The following is a 27255-nucleotide window of genomic DNA, read 5'->3' as shown; positions in this document are numbered from 1 at the left end:
TACTCTAAAACATTCCTGTATTTTGGAATAGTGGAACTACCCAAATTGGCTACTTATCACTTTTAATATACAAGTGTACAAACTAGTTCAGAGTCAGTGAATGTCGTCATAGTTTCAGTGGACCTGTGCTTGGAATCAGGCCCTGCCATTTTCTGGCGTTGTGGCCTTGAACCATAGTGTCTTCATCTGTGACATGTCTCCAAGATAACTGTTACTCCCTTTTGTCACTCAACAGGCAAAAATCCAATGAAATGATACATAGCCAAGTACTCACTAAAGTTTAGAATACTGCACCAACATCAGTCATTGTTTTATTCTAAAATCATGGCTCTTTTCTGGTTTTGGCAATGGCAGTGCTTGGGACTCAAAGCGGTGGGGAGGCTCTCTCTCTCTCACCCAGACAGGGCTCTACATTTCAATTCCGTTGTCTCTGTGACTTTTGTGAAATGGAGAGTCTTTTTAGCAAAAGCAATGTACTGTTGGATGTGGAGCCTGCTGTAGGATCAGGAATCCCTGTGGCTGGCAAGGAGCTAAGACATAGTAGCAGCAGACCAGAAAGACTCTAATCCTAGAAGTCCTTGAGTGGTGGCCCAAGGGCTGCATGGCGTGAGACCACAAACTCATAGTAGTGCACATTGGGATGAAGAGACTTCCCAGGGCAGAACGTCAGGAGTCCACAAAGTTAGCTTGGTGCTGATCTATGGTCACAAATAGTAAATGCATGCCTCTCTGTGATGCCAACAGGGGAACAGAATTGAAGAGTCTGGAGAAATAGTTTAAAAGGTCCACAGTGTGAAGTGTACCTATGGAGGCCACATAACTTAGATCATATGTTTTTATGGAGGAACACAGAGAATGACAGAATAGCCAGAGACAGAATGAGGCAGAGGGCCAGGGTGGGCTGGAGTTTCATTTCCCACAAAGATTTTTTCAATTATTTTAATGGCAAAACACTCCTGAGGAGCTTCTCATCAGCACACATGGATAGCCTAAGCTGTTTCTTTCTTCTGTCTTTTGTCTGCCTCTATCTGCAAATAAATTCAATATATTCTACTTAAAATGGATCATGGATTGGGGCACCTGGATGGTTGAGTCAGTTGAGTGTCTGATTCTCGGTTTTGGCTGGGGTTATGATCCCATGGGTCATGAGATCAAGTTTGCCTCTGGCTCTGTGCTCAGTGGGGAGTCTGCTTGAGATTCTCTCTCTCCCTCTCTCCCTGCCCCTCTCCTCGCTTATGCATACCCTCTCTCTCACTCTTTCTCTCTCAAATACATAAGTAAATCTTTTTAAAAAATTGATCATGGATTGCTCTATTAGAATGGAGAAAAAAATGTCACTGCATTGAATTCTCTTCATGAGTTGGATGGCTTCACTTCTGTGTTCAAGAAAGGAGTCAGTACAAGAAAAGTTCCCCAAAACTAACTTCATTATTTCTTAGGTGGAGGGAATGAGGGGTGAACACGACTGCTATATTCATATAACCTTCACTCTGTCTTTACAGTTCAAGTGATTATTTAGTGAGACCAATCCATCCATTCATCCAGTTACTCAGTGATTAATAAGGGAAAATGAGAACATAAAGATGCTTAGCGCAGAAAGGTGTACGAGGGGAAAGGTAGACAAGAACTGGAAAAAAAATTTTTCAGAGGGACAAACGTCTGAAGAATTAGCAAAGCTAAGTCATCAGTTCTTGGCAAGAATTTAAATGAAAGGCGTGAGATCCAGAATACAGTGTGAAAATGATTCTGATTCAGTTTGGATAGCAAGGAGATGAGAAATGTGAATGCTGTATACGGGAGCATCTAGAAGCAGTTTCCTAGCGCAAGGGAAAGACGGTGGCTTGATGTTAGGCTGAGCTTAGAAAGCCAGGGTAAGCCTGAAGATAATGGGTTTACAGGTGTTTACTACAGAGGTAAAGCCAGGTTGTTTTAGGACTAACCCTTATAAATCAAGAAAGACTAGGGTATAGAGAAGTTAGGGAACAACTAATAAACCAAACTGGTGACCGTTGAGCATACCCTCAGCAAAAGTTTCTAAAATTAACCCGGCTTTTTAAAGAGACCTATAAAGAACACAGATCTTGTGTCAGAGCAAAATACCTACTGAATTGCTAACTTTGACTTGAGTGTTGACATTTGGTGCCCTCTGATCTTAGATGGGGTCTTGGTTGGTCCTTGTTGTTCAGTCCCATGTGTGGTTTGTTAAAAGTTTGCATTTGTCTACTCTTAAGCCTTAATGTGTTACGGAAATATTAATGACTCCCATGTTTTTACCTTCAGTAATTTAACATAATTCCTTTAAGTAGTCAGAGGAAATAGTGACTTTAGCTTTCTTCCCAGAAAACAAAACGAAACAAAACAAAACAAAAAAACAAAAAACAAAACAAACCATAAAGTAAATAAATGAGTGTTTGTTCCCTGGGGATTAAAGATGATTTTTCTTCTAACAGGGCACACCTATTATAAAAACAGGTCTAGATTTAATTGTCTTTCAAAGAAAAGCCTGTATTAAGGTATGTGGTCAAGATCTGACCTGTGGATGTTCGTTTGCAATGTGCAACAAAAGATTAAAATTGAAGATAATGGTACAAATTTGGGGGAAGAATTCCCTTGTTTCCTGGGGTAAGGGAAGACACTTTTCCTGCAGAATAAGTCTCAGATATTAGCCTGGTCTGATTGCACTTGTTCTACCAGCCAGTCACAATAAGAATTGAAAGGAAAGTTAGACTTGTGCTCCAATTTGCTGTCCAAAGTCCAATCCTGTCAAAGCAAGCTTCCAGAATTGTACTTTCTCCAGTCCAGCCAGCAGGAAAGAAAGGCAGTTGGTATTACTTCATCTCCCCCACCCCAAAATACCACTTATAAGAGATTGCAAGAACCTTCTTAAGTTTCCCTAGAGTTTTAGCCATCCAAATCTACAAAGCACTTGTTCTTTTTAATGTATGCTCTTTTTAATTAAAAGAAAAGTGAGATGTTTAAGAAGAACCAAAAAAAAAAAAAAGATTTCATATGAATAAACAGGAAAGCTGAGTCAAAGAACTAATTATACCTTGACACTTGCATTCTGTTGCTGTAAGGCAGAGCTTGGAGTCCTCACAATAATTGCCATATGCTCCCTGTTTTAACAGAAGAGAAAGCGTCTTACACCACTTCATTTACCTGCTTTTGGTTGATGGCTCCCAAGCCATGCCTTCCTGCCTCAGCTCTCTTCCCAAAGACCCTGGTTCCTATCATCTGATCCCTATGGATAACTCCTACTCAAATTCCACATGTTTAGTGTTAAATGCAGTTCTCTCGCTTCTGTCCAAATTATCATTGCTTCCAATTCTGTTGTCTCCTAGCCTGCATGACCTATATTTTTGGATTTCTCATTGTCTTTTTAAAAAAACCAATAGTCATAAATTCTATAGCGTTACTCAATAGACTTTGACTTTCCTGATCCAACATTATTTATCGTGGCTCCTTTGGAAACTCCTGCCTTCCAGCCACGTCTGGCCTTTTAGACTTTCTTGAATGTGTGTATTTATTTTATCTGTGCTCTTCTCCAGGCCTGCATTACATTTATGCTCTTACAGAGTAATGTATCCTACACTTTCTTCTGGTCTAAAGTCTTCTGTGATGCGTCACATTACAATCAAAGTCCACACAAACCTTTTATTTTTTCTGATTTTATAAGGTGCATTTAGCTTGACTCTTTGGACCTGGCCCTTGGGTTTCATAGAATTCTTGTGTTTCCTAGTCTATTTACATCAGATTAGAAAATATTTATCAAGTCATTGTCCTCTCTTGTTACTGGGTTCAGTGCAGCTGAGTTTGTAACAGAAAATGTTCAAGGAGCCTCCTGAGCTGCTTCTTCTTTTTTTTATGATTTTATTTATTTATTTGACAGAGAGATCACAAGTAGGCAGAGAGGCAGGCAGAGAGAGAGAGGAGGAAGCAGGCTCCCTGCTGAGCAGAGAGCCTGATGTGGGGCTCGATCCCAGGACCCTGAGATCATGACCTGAGCGAAAGGCAGAGGCTTAACCCACTGAGCCACCAAGGTGCCCTGCCTCTTGAGCTTCTTATAGCAAAGGGCAAGGGGTACATCAAGTACATACGTGACCACAGACTAAATGAAGTCAAATAAGATGTAAAGTTGACGTCTTATCATTCCATTTATACTAGAAACAAGGAGATGGCCTACACGTCTCATTCTTCTGTATCTCTTAACTACTATCAACCTAGAATGAGGTACACTGTAGGAGTACAGTTCTCACCAGACCTACGTACATAGTCACGCCAGTAACCCTTATGTGCGGAACGTGTGTCTTCTACCTGCTGCTCACATGCCTTCGCTGTTATCCTCACAGACTTGGGAGGTAGGCATTTCACATGTGAAGACTCAGACTCCGAAAGAAGTTATGTAACTTAATGTGCCTGCACTAAGACAACCAGTAAGTGGCAGAGCCAAGGATTATAGCCACAAGTAAAAATCCTGTGCACAATTCCCTCCTCATTACTGCACAACTGCTGGGGTGTGGCTACCTGTGTCACCACCTCCGATCCTTCCACAGATAACAGTCTTGAGAGTGTGTGTGTGTGTGTGTGTGTGTGTGTTGCACTAGTCTAAAGATATGGGTATTTTGAGATTTCTTAAAAAAAAAAATATGTTCCAAATGCTTGAGGTTATCTGGGTTTATGCATGTTCTCAGCATCTCCTGGTAAAAAAAAATGCTCCAATTCCATCATTGCCTTGTCATTGCATACATGGCCTACTTAAAGGGTAGGAATAAAAATCAACCCTTCATCAGCTTAGAGAAGGGGTAACAGGCTGGCTTCAGGTCTGTAGGAACCTGTCCCTTATTAGATGTCTATCCTGGCTTTTGTTCACACACAGGGTCATTAAAAAGCATATCCTCCTTCATATGCACAGAATTTTGCTGGCAAGATCCCATTAGTGCTAATGGGTCATTTTAACTTCCATCACCTCCAGGATCAAAAGGAGAAGCTGCATCTTTGATGAAGTGCTAATGCTACATGGGGCTCGGGCCACTTAAGGGTTTCCTTTGTTCTCTTCATAGGGCAACCCACCAGGGATCTTTAGACCACTCTCTACTATATGAAGAGTTTATAAAGACAGTATTAAGTAGTGGTGCTAAGTGCAGCTTCGGTAATGAAACTAAGAATGCATTCTCTACTTATAAATCAAAATTTCACCCACCTTAGTATATGATTGAGGCTTGTATTGCACTACTTGAATCAATATTTTGTGCTCTTTAAGAACACAAGGGAAAGATTACTACTTCTTTTCAGTAATCTCTAAAAAGTTCTTCAGGCACGTATGTTTGACAAGAGGGAAAAAATAGGATTGTGGCAGGAAGCGGGGAGAGGAAGTAAGTGCATTTTAGAATTAGCTCTCTTGCTGTGTTTTGCTTTAGCATTCTTTTCTTGCTTCTTTTCCACAGTGACCTCAGTCCATCAGGTGGCTGACAATGTGTATTGAATGCCCCCTGTGCTTGGAACCCAGTACGAGTCACTGGGGCAGAATGTAAAACAAAGAGAAACACAGTCTGCAACCTCTTCCAAGAGGTTGCAGTCAGAAAGAGGAAGGATGGTTAGCAAACATGTAGTGCCCCATACATAACTTTAAGTATAAGTTCTACCTCCAAAAACGCCAAAGCAGTGCCAAGAATTCTTCATTTAACTCCCCTCTGTTCTCTATGTTAGAGACATCCATTAGCCCTGGAAGACAGCTGAAATTTTCTAACAAATTTAGTTCGACAAATGAATGGAGGGAGCGTCTCCTTACATTGATGTGTGACATATAACAGTGTAAATCTCTGCCTAGAATCTTGGAAGTGCAAGGAGGGTAACTCTATTTTTCTATAACTCACCTTGGTTTCTACTTTGAGTTCTGATTCTTTGAGTTAGTGAAAATGTACTCTCGGGCAATTTTAGTTCAATTATTTTCCTGAGATGGTGTCTAAATTATTTGGGGGTGGGGGGACACTTCACTGTACCAATCTTTGGGGAGATAAAGACCACACAGGAGCTGGTCTCGAGTATTTTCTCTGCATAGCTGAGGTGCCCACTGAATTGCCAGCATCTTCATTCTTGTGTGCATGACCCATTAAGGTCATTCTTTTTCTATTTATTTCTGTATAACTCTGGGAATTGCTGTGTTGCTCCCATACCACCATTGGAATATGAAGAGTTCTGCAAGGCTGCCTAAGTTCCTAGCATATCTAAATCTACCATGCATTCATCTTTTCCCAAGGATTTTACTGTTGTCTCTGGGTTCTCTGGAGGAAGTGCACACAGATCAATAGCATTCTCTAAACTTACCTGAAGTTTTGACCTACACCAGGGCTCAGCCCTTAAATTACAGTACTAGGTCCCCTCTTTAGTATTCATCAACGACTATGCTCACTTTTCTTTTCCTCCAGTTTTCTCTCCTGCTTGCCTCATGAGGGGCAGGAAAGATTTATTCTTCTCATGTAATTGCTTGTATATTCTGTCTCTTTCATTCCTTTAAGAGTCTTGGCTTTTAAGACTTAAATGCAGAAAGATAATTCAATAACTTCAGTTTTTGATTCTTATCCTTTCTCTGAGATAATGAAAACACAAAGCCTTTAAATTAAAGTGAGAGGAAAGACCAGGGAGAAAAAGGAAGTAGGGTGGAAAAAAAGAAACCAAGATATTTCAGAAATAGTATCTCTTCTCACATGACAACCAAGCTACTCTTTAATATTAAGAATATGGTTAGAGGAGCAAGATGGCGGAGGAATAGGAGACCTAAATTTTGTCAGGTCCCAGGAATTCAGCTAGATAGTATCAAACCATTCTGAACACCTACAAACTCAACAGAAGATGGAAGAGCAGCAACTATGAACAGAAAAGAGACATGCAGAAAAGTGAATCTGAGGCATTCTTTGGGAAGATAGATGGCAGGGAGAGGGAGCCTCCATCTGCTGGTTACCAGCGAGTGATAGAACAGTGGTACACAAATCAGAACTTTTAGAAGTCTGCTCCTTGGAGGGATGTCACTCCAGTGGCTAAGCTGAGGGTGGAACCCCCACTGGGATAGTGTGGTCTTAGGACCCTAGGGGTTACAGAAATACCAGAGATGCCTGAGTGCAGCAGAGCTCCCAGGTATTGGAGCAGGGAGGCTGCCTGCAAAGATGGAGCTAAGAAGTGGGCTTTCAGCTCAGTGTTGCCATAAACTGTGATCTGTGGCAGTGTCAGACCACTGCTCTTTGAGCAGGGACCCCACAAGTGGCAGAGCCGGAGAGACCCCCCCGCCCCGCTTCCTCCATCAGGAGGAGTGGCATGGGAGCGTGCAGCAGAAATCTGCTGGGTTTGGAGACTCCAGACGGGGCCATGCACCAGAGATAGAAACGCTTGGTCACAGTCTGGTTGAGCACAGACCTTGGCTGGAGACCAGGGAGACAGGAGTGATTGACTGCTTTTTTCTGAGGGCTTGCTGAGGAGTCGGGTCCTGAGCTCTCAGCTCCTCCAGACCTGGAGATTGAGAGGCTGCCATTTTCATCCTAATCCTCCAAAGCTGTACAGAAAGCTTTCAAGGAATAAAAACTACTGAGCATAAACCAGACCAGATTACTTAGCCTGGCTCCTGGTAAGGGCAGTGCAATTCCACCTTGGGCAAAGACATTTGAGGATCACTGCAACAGGTCCCTCTCCCAGAAGATCAGCAAGAACATCCAGCCAGGACCATGTTCACTGATCAATGAGAACTGCAAATCTTGAGCCCTAGGGGAACACAACGGGTAGAATTCATGGCTTTTCCCCCATGATTCTTTAGTCTTTCAAAGTTAAAATTTTTTTAATTTTCTTTATTTTTTTCTTTTTCTATTTTTAAAAAATTTCCTCTTTTTCCTATTTTAACCAACATGCTATCATACCAATATGTTTTTAAAAAATTTTAAATTTCATTTTTATGGTCATATTCTATCTCTTCATTATATTTAACCTGATTTTTTAATATATAGAAGTTTTATTTCTTTAAAATTTTTGGACACAGTTTCTTCTAACAGACCAGAATGTACCCTAAATTTAGTGTATGGCTTTGTTCTAGTCTCCCACCTAATCACACTCTCTCCCCACATTTTTTAAAAATTTTTTTTCTTTCTTTTTTCAGCCAACTCCTACCTTATCAATTCTTTTTTAAAAATCTTTTTAAATTTTCATCTTTACAGTCATATTCCATCCCTTTATCATATTTACCCTTATTTCTAAATATATGTTTTTATTTCTTTAAAATTTTGGGAGACAGTTTCTTCTAAAAGACCAAAATAGACCCAAAATCAAGTATATGGCTCTGCTCTATTCACCAGCCTGATCATATATATATATATATACACACACACACACACACACATACACACACACACACACAACACACACACACACACACACACACACATATGTTTTCTTTTTCCTTTCTTCCCCCACCTCTTCCGCCCCAGTTTCAGGTCTCTTCTGATTTGTTTAGTGTATATTTCTCTATAGTCGTTGTTACCCCTTTAGTGTTTTGTTCTCTCATTTGTGTAGTCTTCTCTGGACAAAATGACAAAATGGAAAAACTCACCTCAGAAAAAAGGACAAGAGACAGTACCAACTGCTAGGACCTAATCAGTATGGACATTAGTAAGATGTCAGAGACAGTACTAACTGCTAGGACCTAATCAATAGGGGCATTAGTAAGTTGTCAGAACTAGAGTCCAGAATGATGATTATAAAGATACTACCTGGGCTTGAAAAAAAAGCATAGAAGATACTAGAGAATCCCTTTCTGGAGAAATAAAAGAACTAAAGTAAATTAAGTTGAAATCAAAAAGCTATTAATGAGGTACAATAAAAAATGGAGACTCTTACTGCTAGAATAAATGAGGTAGAAGAGAGAGTTAGTGATATAGAAGACCAAATGATGAAGAATAAAGAATCTGAGAAAAAGAGAGATAAACAACAACTGGATCAGAAGGGGAGAATTTTAGAGATAAGTAATACCATAAGATAATACAGTATTAGAATAATTGGGATCCCAGAAGAAGAAGGAGAGAGAGGGGCAGACAGTATATTGAAGCAAATTGTAGTGGAGAACTTCCCTAACTTGGGAAAGGAAACAGGTATCAGAATCCAGGAGGCCCAGAGACCACCTCAAAATTAAAAAAAAAAAAAAAAAATAGGTCCACACCCCATCATCTAAGAGTAAAACTTACAAGTCTTAGAGATTAAAAAAAAAAAAAAAAAAAGTCCTGAAAGCAGCTCGGAGCAAGAGGTCTGTAACCTACAATGGTAGAAATATTAGATTGGCAGCAAACCTATCCACAGAGACCTGGCAGGCCAGAAAGGACTGGCATGATATATTTAGAGCACTAAATGAGAAAAACATGCAGCCAAAAATACTATATCCAGCTAGGCTGTCATTGAAAATGGAAGGAGAAATTAAAAGCTTCCAGGAGGAACAAAAACTAAAAGAATTTGCAAACACCAAACCAGGCCTACAGAAATATTGAAAGGGTTCCTCTAAGCAAAGAGAGAACCTTAAAGTAAATAGACCAGAAAGGAACAGAGACAATACAGAGTCACCTTACAGGCAATAAAATGGCACTAAATTCATATCTTTCAATAGTTACCATGAATGTAAATGTGCTAAATGCCCCAATCAAAAGACACAGGGTACCAGAATGGATAAAAAACCAAGGGGAACCTTCCTACATTGTTGGTGGGAATGCAAGCTGCTGGAACAGTCGCTGTGGAAAACAGCATGGAGGTTCCTCAAAAAGTTGAAAATAGAGCTACCTCACAACTCAGCAATTGCACTACTTGGTATTTACCCTAAAGATAGAAATGTAGTGATCCAAAGGGACACGTGCACCCGAATGTTTATAGCAATGTCCACAATAGCCAAACTCTGGAAAGAACCTAGATGTCCATCAACAGATGAATGGATAAAGAAGATGTGATACGTGCATGCACACACACACACACACACACACAATGGTATATTATGCAGCCATCAGAAAAATGAAATCTGGCCATTTGCAGCGACGTGGATGAAACCAGAGGGTATTATGCTAAGTGAAATAAGTCAATTAGAGAAAGACAATTGTTACATGATCTCACTGATATGAAGAATTTGAGAAACAAGACAAAGGATCATAGGGGAAAGGAGGGAAAAGTGAAACAAAACAAAACCAGAGAGAGATAAATCATAAGAGACTTCTAATCTCAGAAAACAAACTGAGGGTTGCTGGAGTGGAGGAGGGTGGGAGAGATTGGGTGGCTGGGTGATGGACATTGGGGAGGGTATATATTATGGTGAATGCTGTGAATTGTGTAAGACTGATAAATCACAGACCTCTACCCCTGAAATAAATAATACATTATATGTTAATGAAGGCAGAAAAAAAAGAATTTGGTTAGCAGTCAATAGATGTTTTATTTAAGAGGTAGGGGAAGTAAATGCATTCAATACATTTCGTACAAATTATGCAAGATCAGTAGCACCCTAGTGTACTACCTAGAGCTTTAGTTAATAGGTCAGGGACCTAAGTCCTCAGTTTCTAGGGCTACATGACTTTAAGCAAGCTCACTTTATATCTCAGTACAATTCAGGATTGTTCTATCTGTGGTTTCAGCCTACTTACAGTCTAGTTGGTTAGCTTGTCATCATTTTGCGGATGCTGGCAGAAGATACAAGCTTTCTGGGTCAGAGACCAAGAACTTTATCACTCATGACTCAGCAAAGAGGATGAGCATTCATTTGGATATCAGTTCTCCTTTTTCCCCAGTCACATGAAGACAACACAGAGGGACCAGAGAAACATTAGAAATGCAGGAGTTTTGTGTTACACTGGGGAAAAGGCATCAGGTGGCATGAAAGTTAGGATGGTTAATGTGAGAAAGAAAATTCAACTGACAATGACATGTCAGAAAAGCAGTTTGCTCAACAGAGTGTTTAGCAAAGCTTTTAAATACAAACGTATATTATGGAATGTTGGGGTCACCATCCATATCTTCTGCATTGATTATTTACTAAAGTCAGTGAATTACATCTACTCAGTGCATACAGGTACGGCAGATAATATTTGATAGGAGATGAAATATCATCAAATGTGGGTGGCAATCTCTCCTTGTAAGTAATGGCCCATGAAGTTGGGAAATCTGACACCTCGAGACATGAAATGACAAAGCAGACCAAAGTGTTCCATTAGAAACTGCAATAAAATTAGAAAGAAAAATAATCAATAACTTGTTAACAGATCCCAGGGTAGCATAAAGAATTCAGAGTGGTATAACTTTACCTAATATATATATATATATATATATAAAATACATATATATTTATAAAATATAAATATATATACATTTCACTAATAAATAATAATAATATAATAAATAATATATACTTCACCTAATATATATATATACAATATATATATATTTATTTGCTTATTTATTCCAGGCATATATATATATGCCTGAAAAAGGATATAATACTCAGCTAGTGAAAAAGGTAATTCTGGACCGTAGAGAGAATTTGTTGAGCTTCTGATGAACTGAAAGACCCAGAGTTCTCTAAGCAGAAGGTTGACCGAGTATTTACTTCCTATTTTTACTGTAGTGGATAGGTCCTGTATTTTCTCTCATTTAATTCTCATGAAAACTGATAGAACACATTTTATCATTCATGTTTTAGAAATGAGGTTTTTAATGATCAGAAAAACTGGGGCAGGGGGGGGGGAGTTAAAAGCCATAGAGTTGGTAAATAACCAGGCTCAGATTTCAGTGCAAGGTTATGCAACTCCGGGGCCCATATTCCTTCCGCTTTGCTACACCGTGTTGTGCTTCTTCAGTTCTCTGTGGAAATAGCTTCTAGAAATGTCTTCAAGTGCAGATCTGTTGTTCAAACTCTCCTGTTTTACACTTTTAAGAAAATATCTAATTATAAATTGACTTTTTAAATGAATTTAGTTAATTTAATGAAATATAAACTAAACTATTTTCTGTCCTACTGTATGTTTAAAGGAATGACAAGTTACTTTTGTGACCAAAACTTTGATTTTCCCACAGGTGACTTGTATATAGGAGGAGTGGCTAAAGAAACATACAAATCTTTGCCGAAACTCGTCCATGCCAAGGAGGGCTTTCAAGGCTGCCTGGCATCAGTTGATTTAAATGGACGACTTCCAGACCTCATCTCAGATGCTCTTTTCTGCAATGGACAGATTGAGAGAGGATGTGAAGGTACTAGATCTTTGTTATCAAACTCTAAGTAATTCTAATTCCACCCATAAATAAGAACAAATCTCTCTAGTCAGCAAAATTTATTTCTGCCAACTGTTAAAACCCCACCGTAGGGCTTAGAAATCCTTGTTTGTGCTTTTCATTTTTCATCATATAAATCTAAATTTTCTGGACTGTTTGCAAACCTACACTAAGGCCTTATGTAAGATGGGGGCTCTGTGTATGGATCTTGTTATTTTCTCCTTTGCATTTGATAGTTTGCCTAATTAGTGTGTTAATCAGTTCTGCAATGCCTGCTTTGTAACATTAAACAGATATCCTGTTTGGACTAAAAAAAGTAGATTTGCTCCAGCAAGTGTCAATCATTTGAGACTGTTTGTTTCAAATCTACATTCAGCAAGATGTAACAGGAGAATAAAGTTCAGGTACCCGTTGTCACATCACTATTTGGTTTGTAACTACCCAGCACAAGTTTCTTCTGTATATCATCAGTTTGTTTTAGCAAAAATTGGCTTCTTCTTTTACCAAAGACGAATATTCCTTACTTGAGAAATGTGCTCAAGTATCTTTCTGTTCTTTTGTGCTCTCTATCAGACTAAGATCTGTAGGAGTACTTTTTGATTGCTATATTCATTTTAGATAATTTTCATTTCAACACCTCAGATTATTTGAGCCAATTCTCCCTCCATAAATGTAATTTAATCATATTATCCTAAATTTTGGGGCTCTGAATGTGTTGCAGCTTCTCCTTTAATGTTGAAAACAGTTTGGGCTATTTTGAAAATTTTAGATTCATAAGGAAATTTCATTTGGGAGAGGCAAAGAAAGACATGCGATCCTATCCCCCAGGAGACTATCTTCTTTTCTTGGCCAAAATAATGCCATTAGATTTAGCAATTACCTAAGTATGTGGAGGTATATGTTTTGTTGTGTTTTGGGTTTTTTTTAACATACATTTTTTTTTTCCATGAAAAGTCAGGTAAAACTTAAACTGTGACTAAATCCTGCCAGAAGATAATGCTATTTAATAGAAGCCTTTGTTGAATTTTTTTTAATGTTATGCTATATTTATTTTCTTTATTTCAAATTTTGGTATAACACTTGTAAAACAAAGAGAAACTATTTTCTCCATTTACCAAAGGAAACAAGATCATTAAATAAATAATTACTTCTACTGGATGGATATAAGGATGTGGCTCATAACTTGGATTCTTAGAGGTGATCTAATCAGTAAGAATATGTACATTAGAAAAAGGGGAAAAAAGTACTACAAATTGCTTACAGTACTCCCCCCCCACAAAAAAATAGACCTTTTTACAAGTTGCTTGGTAAATGACTTCTCACCTGCAAAGAGATATTAGGAGCAGACAGACATGTTCACAGCTAAACACCCACAAGACAGAAAAGCAAATGAACACATGTGACCTCCCAGCACAGGCACATAGGTGAGGTGTGTGGATGGGTAGAAGGGAAAACTAATGTGGGGAAGCTGTACTGACCAAAGAATATTTGCAGAAATGATATTCAGTTTTATTTTCTAACATAATCTATTAAGCAACTTGGTTAAGATTATTATACATCCTTCCGGGTAACAAACGACTATTCGAACACTTGAAATCATTTGATAGATAATGACATTGGCTCCTTCCCTACCTTATCTAGGATGCTTTAATATCTGAGCTTTAATAATTCTTAGCCTCTTTTTAACCCCCCCCCCATTTTTTTCTTAGAATGTTACCATGCCCCTGCCTTTCTGCTTTGACACTTCTCTGTATTTTTTCATTCCAACATCAAGATTGATTGACAACTTTTAATTTATGACTATTTCTGTCCTCTGCAGTTCTTAAAAATGGTCTCAGATAAACAGCTCATAGGTGCAATGGATGACATACACATGCTTTTAGGATTAGTGATCAAATTCTAGACATTTGATCAATTATCTCTCTAAAGATGGTTGTCTCATGGAATTTTAAATCCAAATCACATTGGAATCACTTAACTTTCATGTTAATAGAAATTATGTAAATGTGACAATAACCAAATAATATCTTTCAAGATTTTCCGTCATTCCTATCCCACAAGACCCACAAATCTCTAAGCCCCTTTCATTTCACAACCACTTGCTGTCTTCCATTTTTAACTAATTGCATTTGGTAATTGCTGCTTTTATTTATATAACACACTAGCTAGGGAAGAAGCTTGCCTTGGCCAAGTCCCTTCAGATGAATGTTTCTCAAATTTGAACCAGTATCCGAATCCCCTGGAGAATTGTTAAAACCCAAATTGCGGAACACTACAAGGGTGGCTGCTTCAGCAGGACCCTAAAGTTTATGTTTCTAACACGTTCCTACAGTGACGCTGATACTGTTGTTTCAGGGACCACACTTTGCAAATCACGGTTAGGGTAGCATTTTCCTGCTTGTGTAGGAGGCAATAGAGACTGGCAATCAACCAATAATCAGGCTTAGTTAAACTCAATACCAAGTCATGATAACTTTCATACATAAAGTCAAGGGGGAAAAATTAAATCAGACACTCTTTGCATAGTCTCATACCATTCAGCCCCAGAACTATTATAATAAGGTACAGAAATACTTAATTATCAAAGTTACCATTGATTTAGCACCAGTGACAATAAGTTTACATAGGCTTTTTCATTGAATCCTCAAAACTCTGTAAATTAGGTAGTGCTGACTTTTTTTAGATGAGTAAATTGAGCCTCAGAGATGTAAGGTGACCTTCCTAAGGTCACACAGCTCGAACGTGAATGATGGAAGTTTTGAACCCAAGTTTGCCATACTTGAAAGTCCAGGCATCAAAACACTTCCCTCTCTTGCTTCTTTGGTTTCCAGAGATTTTAGTTTTACCTTCACTTCTTTTCTTTTTCAGACATATCCTTATACTTAACCACTTAATACAAATGTCCTTGTGGCTTGTTCCCAATTTTATTCAGTGATAAAATAAAAGAAACATTGCATAACTAAAGGGAAAATAAATTCAGGGCTTTGTCTTGCACAAATGCCTGTCAATGTTTAAATATTGTTCTAGAAGGTGAGTATTTTGAAAAATGTGTCTTGTCAGGCAGAGGCATGCATTCCTGTAATACCTGAATATAAAAAGACTGTTGTGATCAAGAAAAAATAATAATAGTAACGCATGTCTTTATGCTCACATAAAGGTTTGGCAGATACTCTAGTTGCTGTTCTATCCCATGGACACATTTGTCTTCAGGATTGCAGTTTTGCCACTTTTAGAATTAGTATTATGTTGCAATTGTATTTCTGATAATTTTTACAAAAATAAAAGGACAATAATCTGGCTCTTCATCCGTTCCTGTTTCTGCTCATACCCTCTGCTGGGCAAGAAAGGGAGCCGCCACCCTGACAACCAGCCCCCAACCCATGCTGGGCGCGCACTACTCCCGACTCCTGCACTAGTCCCACAAGAGACTGTGCGAAGGAGTATTGCTTTAAGAGTTGTTTGTTGTTTTGTTTTGTTTTCCAAATAAACAATAATTATTCTCAGTCTCTAAAGCAATTAGATAAAGATCATTAGACCACTTAACCTTGCACAGACTGGAGGAACCACAAAAACTAAGCCGTTTAGTGGTTCTTCGTTCTTGCATGAGATGGGTGGGAAAACCTGTTACATCCGTTCAGGGCTTCCAGGCCTGGGAAATTATTATTAATAATAAAAACTATCATTACCATTGCCATTAGTATACCTTTTGTTGCCGTTATTCTATAATTCACTCTTACAATGTTAGGGTTTCTTAACTTGTGAAAACTCACATAGGGTAGGTTAAATTCAATAGTTTTCTATGAGGACTCCCTTTACTGAGAAAATCGTAATGGAAATACCATTGTAACGAGTATGTTTAAAACGACATTTTATAAAAATGTTGATTTACACAATGGCTAATTACAGGTCGTTCCCATTTATTCGCTAAAGTAGTTACCTCACAGACTCTCAGTGTTAATAGAATCTAATTGGGCCGGTATCATTTTTATATTTTCATAAAACCTATTGTGTTGACTAGGAAATATCTTCAGTTTTCCACTCTAAAGCTATTTAGATGGAATGTATTCCCTTTTTAACCTTCTCTAAGGTAGTCCTTATGAATGAGGTTCTATTGTAATAAATATTCATGGGGCAGTTTAGAAGAGTTGTAGGGAATTAGGAAGGTGGGGAAAATGCTGACATAACTCTGAAATCCTTGAGTGGTATAGGCCCAGCCTGCTAAGAACAAAGATAAACACTCCACACTGACACCTGGTAGAGGGATTTTTCTGGTAAGTGGAATGGCATTGCAGTCTGCTTCTCCCATCCCTTACTTCTCTCATCGGCCCCAATGATCTATATAGTACATTCTGGTGGTTTGTGGCACTCTCAAGTCCAGCCATTGGCAGTGAATGGCTGGCATCACGGTTTCAAGCTCTAATTGCAATTAAAGACCGAAGGATGTAGAGGGAAAGAGAAATGGAGAGGGATAACGGGTCTGCTAATGATAGTGGTCTGCACTGTATCTGCATGTGACAAACGGTGCCACATGTTCCAAATAAGCAACGTGATCACTTGGGTGACGCATTCAGATCTGTCTAAGAGAGGAAAAAATACAAAAGCTCTTTTAATTTCTTTCATTACATGTCATCAGCTCAATTAACCATTATGTATATATACATACATAGAAAAATTCTAATATATTACCGCTTTCTCATTTTTGGCTTCTCTTAAGATTTATGGCTGTTAGTATTAATTTGTTTGCTCTACATAGCATTTTTTCCTCCTCCTTTACAACAGCATGCTTTTTGAATCTGAACGTTCTTCTGTGTTTGCCCCATTTTGGTATTGCTTACTAACATTTAATATATTTTGCTTTTTTTTTTTTTTTATTTTGCTGACAAAGTTGCATTGATGAAAGCTGACTTGCAAGGTAGATAGCCCCGTGTGTAAAGAACAAGACTGAAACCCACTAATACACAGTGGAAACCCCAAAATAACATTTTTTTTAACATTTTTGCAGTAACTGTTGTTTGGGTTCAAATTTAATTTTTCCCCTTCTTGAACATTGTGCAAGAAACCTCATTTTATAGCCTAGTTTGCATAAAGGCTTTCAGTCTTGAATATGTTTGTATAGTGATTGCCTCTAGTGCTTTGATCATCTTTTTTTTTTTTTTTAGTTCTTTGTTTCTCAGTGTTCTAGTTATGATTCTTTAGAAATAGACTAGAATTCTTTTTACTCGTATGTTAAATGGGGGCATGTCATTTATACAGACTTTTTCATTTTCTGTTTAACTGCATGGATTGTTAAAGCATGTGAATTGATACTTGCCAACATACCTACCTAAAACACCCAACAACCATAACTTTATCCATAGTTTGCGCAGGGAAACTTCTACGGCATTTTGCATAACTCTTTTCAGTTACTTTGCCAATCTTTATCTCAATTTCATGAAGCTCTAGTCTCCATTTCTCATGGTGTCTCTATTCATTGGTTAGAAGTTAAGGAGATCCATGCATTTTTCTAAAATCCAAATGGTGATAGAGAATTACTAATGATGGAAAGAGATTACTTGTAACTATAATCACACTAGAAGCTATGTGCTTGCTTTTACTAGTTGTTGTTTACTATTATACTGTATTTTGTTCTATATCTGAAACTTCGGAAACCTTCCTATTACAGCTTCTCTGTTGCTAATTCAGGTGTGTGAACTAGAACTTTCAACACTGGTTTGCTCATGTAATTTGAGGTGTTGGCAACTACTATATGTGACCTAGCTCATGTATGAAACACTTGCAGATTTGGTTTTAAAGAACCCAAGTTTCTTTTGGATTGTTTTTGCAGGACCCAGCACAACATGCCAAGAGGACTCCTGTTCTAATCAAGGCGTGTGCTTGCAGCAATGGGATGGCTTCAGCTGTGACTGTAGCATGACTTCCTTCAGCGGTCCACTCTGCAATGACCGTAAGTACCTCTCTGAGTATGGACTCAGATGGTCATCATTGCTTCCAGTCACTGTGTGATGCCCAGAGTCCAAAACTGGGGGGTCTTTATAGTATCTGTGAGCTAAAAACTGTCATAGTGAGGAGAAGCAGTTGTTTCTACAGAAAGGGCACTTTTGCAATACTAAAGTCTTAATCAAGGATGCCATTAGCTAAACGCTGTGATGTAGTGAGCATTTGGTTTGCACCTGTTTACTCTAATTTTTTGAATTGCTAATAATGGTCACCTTGTTGAAAATACTTTTTTCATTCCTATGTATGACAGTCCCTCCCCTGGTTTTTTCAAAAGAGATTTTTTATTGCTTTATATTAAATAATATTTAATTCCAGAAGATTATATGTTGAGGGCTATAATTTTTGTGAAGGGTGACATGTCTCATTATGCTTCCCTTTCTGTATCTTTTTAAACTCATATCTGCCTTTTGCTTTAAAAAACAATGTTTAAACTTTGTCCTTCAAGTACTCTCTTATATTCTAGCCACTTGTGGATTTTTCCTCCTTTTATCTCGCAATATAAGCATGACTCAGAAACACAGCATTCACATTCTATCATGGAATATCTGCTCGTACCTAATCTGTATGGTTGCAGTAAGAATTTTAAGACTGAATTAACTGGTATATAGGATAAAGTCCTGTTTCTTAACTTTCAAGTAGACCATGCTTCACAGCGCTATGTCAACATGGTAAAAGCATTTTCTACAAAACAACAAATTCCACTATATTGAGAATATATTTTAGGCAAAGCCTCCTGCTTATGAAACAGAGTGCATAATTTATATTATAAATGAGATAATGTTTAAGGAAATGCTCTAGGATGCAGGATGCCGTGATTGAAGTTCTGGATTTGGGGACAGAGGGTGGACTTGAGTATGGATTTTAAGGAAGATGAGAGTTTGTACACTTTGACCTTTGTCTGTTTGAGACTCTCTTTTCACCTGCACATATATGTATGGCATTTTTGAAGATGAGGTCAAACTAAAATATTCCATCGAACTGAGTTTAGGAATATGGTATAACTCACCAGCTATCTTCAGAATTTCTCTTCAAAACATTGAATATAGGTATAACAAGCAATTATTACAAAGTAAAATATTGGAGGAGACCTGTAAAAATCGCATCACCATAGATGGTATAATATTTTGTCTCCATCCTACCAGCAACATCTTCCGTAGAATTATCGTAACCTTGAAACATGAACATGTATTCAAACCATCATACATTTGCACAAACAGTAACCCCAGTTGGGGTTCTATAAATAATCTTAAATGAAGGCTCAGTAGATACTTTTTGTATTTCCATGTACCTAAAGAAAAAAAATAAAAAACCTTATATATGCTTTTTATATATGCAGATATGTATACAGAATAGTAACTTCCTGCATTTGCTCCTGCCCCATAGAAAATAACATAAATTATTTTCAAGGACAACCAGAAGACTAATAATTTGTTATGATTTTATTATGGTAAATTTTTAATCCTGAATATAATCCTGAAAGATGTAGGACTACGTGTGGTAGCTAAGAGAGCTTCTTATTGCATGAAAATGTTTTTCATTTTGCTGAAGAACTTTTCTCTGCCAAACTTTGCTTAATCTAGTTTCCATGTTTTATAAAATAGTTGCCATTTGGTTGTGTCAGATAGTATATTCTCTTATACCAGTTAAGTTTGAAGAATATAATTTTCTGTGTGTATTTGCTAGACATTTCCTAACAGAACATCAAGATCCTACCCTAAGTATCATGCTGTCTTCACATCATTTTTACAGAAAATTATTTGAATGCTGCTCTTGGATGATAGTGGTGGTGATGATAATGATAAGGCTATTTGTTATTTTCTTGTAAATAAGGTAAATGTCATTCAATGAATGTGTCTCCTGATATGCCTCTTGCACAAATCAGCATTAAAATTACTTTGGAGGGCTCTCAGAATACATACATTTTGATTAAATCATTACCTCTTAATGGGTTTTCTGGAAATGGGAAATGGTTTCTTGGTTTGTGCATGGAGTTTTGGTGGTGAGGCGATGTAGGCATAAATCAATATTTAAAAGCAAATCTTATTTTCATATCAACTTTAATTTGTAGAAAGTACAATAGTGACTATTACCTTTGTTAAAAGGTAAACTGAAGCATTAAAAATTTTAAGGGTTTATTTGAACAAAAATCAATTCAAATCAGGTAGCATCCAGTCTAGCAGTTAGAAAGGTGCTCCAAGGAGCTGTATGAAATGAAAGAGTTATAGGCAGAAGAGAGTAGGGACAAGAAAGCTATACTATATTGGAAAAAAAAAAAAAAGGCAGGCTGTTGATTGAAAAGTTACTTTCCTTTAGGGAATGACGGGGGTCTGTGGGGCCGCTAACCTAACTATTGCTGATTGGGAAGTTCCTGATTGACTGGTTTATGGGAACGCCAAAACTGTAATTAAATTAAGTCTTGGTTTGGAGACATAGGGCTTAGCATAAATGACTCCATACAGGGCCTGGTGTCTTTTTCTTTTCTTTTCTGTTCTTTTCTCTTTTCTTTTTTCTTTTCATACCTTGAAGATATGCAATTGATATGGCAATAAGAGAGTAGCATGTTGTATTTTCGTCAGTTGTTAAATTCATCAAAATAAGCATTACTTTTCTGTATCTCCTGATTTTTCTGAGTTGCACAAACAGAATTAATGTGATTCCTGGGATTTTCACAAACACTTTTTTTATATAGAGGTTGACTTTTTTTTTTTTTTTAATTTAATGAAGCCATTTAGGACAGTTCATTTCTTAATGAAATTTCCATTTGTAGCTTAGGTATTTAACCATAAATTCTGTTATAGCAGTCTTCAACTGCATAGAAAACAAAACAAACAAACCAAAACAAATGAACAAAGAAAAATAAAAGAAAGTGTTTTAAAAGGGGGAAAGAATGGGCCACATTACAAGTAAGATACATTTTCTCTGAAATAGACCTTTGGAATATCATCTTTCTGATAAATTTCATAGAGTGGGTTAAAGTAACTAGAAAAGTTTATTTATGTTAGCCTGGAGATATAATTAACAATGGGAAGATGGGAATACTTTTTCGCTTGTAAGTATAATTGTGGGTAAATCATACTAATTAATGCACTTAAAGGCATCTTTCAAAAAGAGGTACTTATCCAAAATGATGCCAAAGGCTACTTTGAAAAGTGTTTGTGAAACCCTTTTTCCCCTAGAAAATTGCCATGTAAATGACCTACTCATTGAGAAAAGCAAGTGCTGTGTATATTTGTAGCATAGTGTAGTGTAATGGACTTAGCTCGATTCTTCCATATCATTAATATATTTTAGGTCCTTAATATTATTTGGGGAAGGGCTTATTGTAGTCACATTTCCTGGTTCAGTTTCCCATTTCTTATCCCTTCCTCCTCCAATCCACTCTATGCATTCTGACCTCTTTTGTTCTTTTTTCCTATTCTCCTTACTTTAAATATCACCAGCTTTTCCTGATTCTCCTAACCAGAGGCAGTATTTTTCCTCCACTGACTGCTATAGAACTTTGTTGATGCTATTTTATCAGCCATCATTATTTAGGTTTGGTCTTATCCCCATGTAAGACAAAGACTACAAGCTTCTCCCAGGTAGTATTCTTTTCTTTTCTTTTTTTTTTTTTGTCTGATAAAACTGACTAGTTTTATCCATGCTGACTAGATGCATGGATCTTGCATAAGGGTTTCTAGTACAACCCCAGCAGTTAACAGTACTCTCCAAATTCATTGATTTGGAGTTCATCAACCTCTGTGATCTGACCCTAGCTTTTAAAGATTTTATTTATTTATTTGACAGAGAGCGAGCACAAGTAGACAGAGAGACAGGCAGAGAGAGAGGAGGAAACCTGCTCCCTGCTGAGCAGAGAGCCCAATGCAGAGCTCGATCCCAGGACCCTGAGATCATGACCTGAGCTGAAGGCAGAGGCTTAACCCACTGAGCTGCCCAGGCACCCCCTGACCCTAACTTTCATTTTCATCCTTATCTGTTGCAGAACCTTGTCCATATGGCATGTTAGTGCCAATTAACTTACTTATGGCTTTCTAAACAACATTTTACTTTCCCAATTTCCTCACCATTGCTTATGCTAATTTATCCTCCTGGGATTGCTCTCATTCCACCTGGAATGAATTCCTTTCACTATATCTGTTTGAAGAAATATAATTTCACTTTCAGTCTCCACTTAACTGTTTCATCCCATGGAAACTTCTCTAGTCCTGGCCTTACCTTTCCCCTCCTCTGAAACACTGAGTAAAGGTCTTTTTAACATACCGTATATTGTAGTTCTTGTGAACTTTTCGTAGGTGTAACCACTTACTTGGTGCTTTCTATGTGCCAGACCTGTGCTAAGAGTTTACATTCACTATATAAAAATCAGCGTATCACCCACTGATGTTTGTGCATGCACACACACACACACACACACACACACACTGTTATCAAGCCATTGTGCTATGCAATAATCCTTTTCCTGCTTTCACCCTATGGTACAAAATAGAATGTAACTATATTAGCTAATTTAATGTCAGGTGGGAGAAGATGAATATGGCTATGATCACATGGAAAATAGTGAACATGGTAACATTGTCACAAAATGTTTAGTACAGAATTGTTGTGTGCCAAATTATGGTTCAGCTTCAATGGTGTCTGTCACCATAACGGAATAATACATCATAGTGCTGTCATTTTGGTGCTAGGAGGGTATGGTCCCTGCCATTAAAGGACTATTTGTAGAATTCTAAATTTTCCAGAAGAAACTCTGATAGGGATTTATTGTATATTTTGTGTGAGAATTAGAAATGTTCACTGAAACAAGATTTGACTGTGACTTGTTACCATGACATTTAAAAATATCTTCAGCTTTGTTTCTCACCTTTTTTGTTGTTTGACAAGAGAATCCAATATCCAGTGTTTGAGCATCAGTATCAGGACTACTGGAAATGAAGCATAACATGTATAAAAAATAACTGGATCAAAGTCACATTATTTCTGTCCCATTTAGAGCTGCCACTGGAATTAAGCTGTGAGCTGATTTGTTGCCAGTACCACTTAGGGATGAATAAAATTTAGCAATTAGCTATGTCCACAACCAGATCCTCACTGTGAGTATGATGAATCTTATTAACCTTGAATCATTCAAGCATTTCTAAATGGCAGTCTTTAAGTTGTTTAAAGCAATTCATAAGCAGTATTTACAGATAATGCCATAGAAAAATTATCTATGGGGAAACAAGGTCAGACCTATCTTAGGTTAGACCATAAAGAATTAAAATATTGTTCATAGTGATCAGGAAGTTCCATAAAAGACAGAAAGCAAAGCATCATATATGATAGAGAAATGTTCTTTATCATAGAAATAATATCTTCTATTTAATATAAATTCATCTTTGTTCTTATTGGTAATAGACATCATAAAAGATAATACAAGAAAGCATTGGTCTTTTCATTTTGCAATTAAGCAGTCAACGGACAGTTTTAAGCTTTGTCTATATAAGAAAACTCAAGTGGGAGAAAAACCCCAAAGAGTGGTACAGAGCATTGCTATATTTGAATTATCTGGATTCACTCCCTGTATTGTTCATCAAGTCTATGACTCTAAATAGCTTTTGCCTCTGTGCTAAATGGTGCCAGTTTGACCCCAGAAGTCAAGAAAGAAGGCCCAGTTGAATTTTTCTCCCTGCAAGTACTCTCTGATTTTTCTGGCTCACTTAATATTCTGTGGAGACCTTCATTTGGCTTTTATGTTATGCTCACCATTTTGGGAGCTTAGCTAACTCTAGAGCTGGTCTTGGATGCTTGTGTTACTGGGATAATACTGTTGTATCACACCAGAACCCAATTAGACTCATGCATTAAGAGAAGGTTCTGCCAGTCACCTTGGTTAATTATCCTTAAGGGGTTACAGTGCTTTCAGTTCTCACTGCATGATATTTCAAAGAGTTATATGACCCTAGTCTGTGTCTGAATGATTTTTTTTTTCTCTGTGAGTATATTGTGCTCAGGTTTCTCACCTTGCTTCCCAGCTATGGTAATGCAGCCAGTGCAGGGGCTGCTAGGGTAGGGAGACTCTCTGAATCTAAGGTGTGAGTTTTTGAAACTTGAGGCCTTTAGATTTCCTTTTACTTTTTAAAATGGCTTTTACCTCACCAGAACTGAGGCACTGAAAGCCCTTGCGAACAAAATGAAGATTAATCATGGTGAATTCTCAGAATCCTGTTTAATACTAAATAAGTATCAATGATAAATAATTTAGCATTTGTTTATTAATCAAGATGTGTGAGGAGAGTGAATGTTAAATAATTCTCCAACTTTATAGAATCAGATTATCGTGGGCATGTTTTTATTTATTTTTCTTTCTCCAAGTTTTTATGTAAATTTTAGTTAGTTAACATATAGTATTCAGGAGAAGAATTCAGTAATTCATCACTTATATACAATACTCAGTGCTCATCACAACAACATTGTCCTCCTTAAGCCCCATCACCCATTTAACTCATTCCCCCCACCTCCCCTCCAGTGATCTTTAGTTTGTTCTCTGTAGTTAAGAGTCTGTTTCTTGGTTTGCTCTTTTTCATCCCCATGTTCTTTGTTTTGTTTCTTAAATTCCACATATGACTGAAATCATATGGCATTTGTCTTTCTCTGATTGACTTCTTTCAGTTAGCATAATGCTCTCTAGCGTTGTCCACATTGTTATAAATGCAAGATTTCATTCTTTTTTATGGCTCACTAATATTCCATCTTATATAATAATATATATGAATGAATGTATGAATATAGGATGGACATTTGGGCTCTTTCTGTAATTGGCCATTGTTGATAATGCTGCTATAAACTTCAGGTGATATATCCTTTTGAATTAGTATTTTTGTATCCTTTGCATAAATACCTAGTAGTGTAATTGCTGGATCGTAGGGTAGTTCTATTTTTAACTTTTCAAGAAACCTCCATACTTGGGAGGTCGGGGTACCAGGTGGTGGGTATTATAGAGGGCATAGCTTGCATGGAGCACTGGGTGTGGTGAAAAAATAATGAATACTGTTTTTCTGAAAATAAATAAATTGGAAAAAAAAAAAAAGAAACCTCCATACTATTTTCCACAGTGGCTGTAATGGTTTGAATTCCTGCCAGCTATAAGAGATTTCCACTTTTTCCACATCTTTGCCAATACCTGTTTTTTCCAGAGTTGTTAATTTTAGCCATCCTGACAGGTATGAGGTGACATCTCATTGCAGTTTTGATTTGTATTTCCCTGATGACGAGTGATGTCTAGCATCTTTTCATGTGTGTGTGGGTCATCTGTGTGTCTTCTTTGGAAAGTATCTACTTATGTCTTCTGTCCATTTTAACTGGACTGTTTTTTTTTTGGGGGGGGGATAAGTTTGACAAGTTCTTTATATATTTTGGATAGTAACCCTTTATAAGATATGTCATTTGCAAATATCTTCTCCCACTTTGTAGGTTGCTTTGTAATTTTGATTGTTTTCTTCACAGTGCAGAAGCTTTTTATCTGGATGAAGTCCCAATAGTTTGTTTTTGGTTTAGTTTCCTTTGCCTCAGGAGACATATCTAGTAAGAAGTTGTTATGGCTGATGTCAAAGAGGTTACTGCCTATGTTCTCCTCTAGGATTTTGATGCTTTCCTGTCTCACATTTAGGCCTTTCATCCATCTTGAATTTATTTTTCTGTGTGGTGTAAGAAAGTGGTCCAGCTCTTTCTTTTGCCTATTGCTGTACAGTTTCGCCAACACTATTGTTGAAGAGACGGTCGTGTGTATGTTTTTAAAGAAGGTGTACAAGAACAAAAGTAGTTTAGACTTTGTGAAATAGATATAAGAATTGTGATTGATTGTGATTGTGATTGATTTAGAAAGAAGTGGCTAGATTGGGCAAGTTTTTTATACACTTTGTCATTGTGGATATACCTGGCTAGTGTATAAGGACTCCAGAATATTTTAATGTAGATCGCACCAAAATATTTTAATGCTAATGACATAATTAATGGGTATTATATGCATACAGTTTACAGTTTATAAACCATACATTTTCAGACTTCAAAAGAATCTTATTTTCAGTTTAGAAATGTGCATAAACAATGAATCTTGGAACACTGAAAAAATAAAATTTAATTTAAAAAAAAGAAAAGAGGATATTGAGCATAGTCAGTAAATCATTACTTTGGGATAAAATGGCTAATAATTTGCACAGACAGATATGAATCTAGGTCTGTCTAACTTGAAGATCATATTCTTACTTGCACCCACAATTCCTTTCAAAGATGGAAAGATTCAGTGTAGATGCTGTTGAAATTTCCCAGATACAAAGTTCCTATAGAAGTTAGTAATGACTGACAGTTAACATTGCAGATTTTTTTTTTCTGTCTTTATCTCACTCTCCCTTCTTATATTTAACTTTAAACATTATGTTGCAGGAAATACGATCCTCCCCTCAACTGCTCTGTTGCCACTTCTAAAGATGAGTTAAAAATTTGTAGCTGTCTCAGGCGTGTACTGTCATTAACTTCCAGATCTGTTATAAAAAGGTACTGATTATGAAAGAGAGATGGGGATTTTCTGTGATTTTTCTATGACAGCCTAAATTTCTCAAAAATGATAATTTAATCTTCAAAAAAATGATAAAATCTTTGATGAAATCAGGTGAAATATTTCCCAAGATTCTTCTGCTTGAATTGGATTCACAAGATATGTTATGGGGAACAAGCAGGTAAGATTCAGAATTGTGCTGACCAGTAAATGCACATTGAGTGTTTCATTGTGTTGATTATATCCCAGGTTCTTTGTTATATAGTTGTTGAGGATGAAAGAGCAACAACAAAAAAATGAAGTCAGAGATTAGCAGGCCAGTCTTAGAAGGTTTTTAGAAGACACATGGGGGAAACACAAGAGGATGCATGAAGCCCACATCACGAAAAGTCACTATGAGATTAATAGTAAAGACCAAGGGTCCCTTGTATTTGTAGAGAAGGGAAAGAAAGCCCAGG

General features: G+C 37.3%; 1 protein-coding gene across 22 annotated transcripts in view; it reads left to right on the top strand.

Moving 5' to 3' along the window:
- Positions 1-27255, top strand: part of NRXN1 (neurexin 1) — a 1167944-nt gene that overhangs the window by 583292 nt on the left and 557397 nt on the right. For 14 of the 22 annotated variants that reach the window (XM_044263931.1, XM_044263930.1, XM_044263938.1 and 11 more), the window contains 2 exons: positions 12076-12249; positions 18095-18214. In XM_044263931.1, the coding sequence (XP_044119866.1) occupies positions 12076-12249; positions 18095-18214 (294 nt within the window). Of the gene's footprint in view, positions 1-12075; positions 12250-17155; positions 17183-18094; positions 18215-27255 lie in introns of all 22 variants that reach the window. The other 8 variants (XM_044263923.1, XM_044263913.1, XM_044263911.1 and 5 more) reach the window with 1 other exon arrangement.

This window comes from Neovison vison, chromosome 8, assembly GCF_020171115.1.
Source record: "Neovison vison isolate M4711 chromosome 8, ASM_NN_V1, whole genome shotgun sequence".
Taxonomy (NCBI): Eukaryota; Metazoa; Chordata; class Mammalia; order Carnivora; family Mustelidae; genus Neogale; species Neogale vison.
Note: the sequence above shows the minus strand (reverse complement) of the source record. Positions and strands in the feature narration are given on the sequence as shown.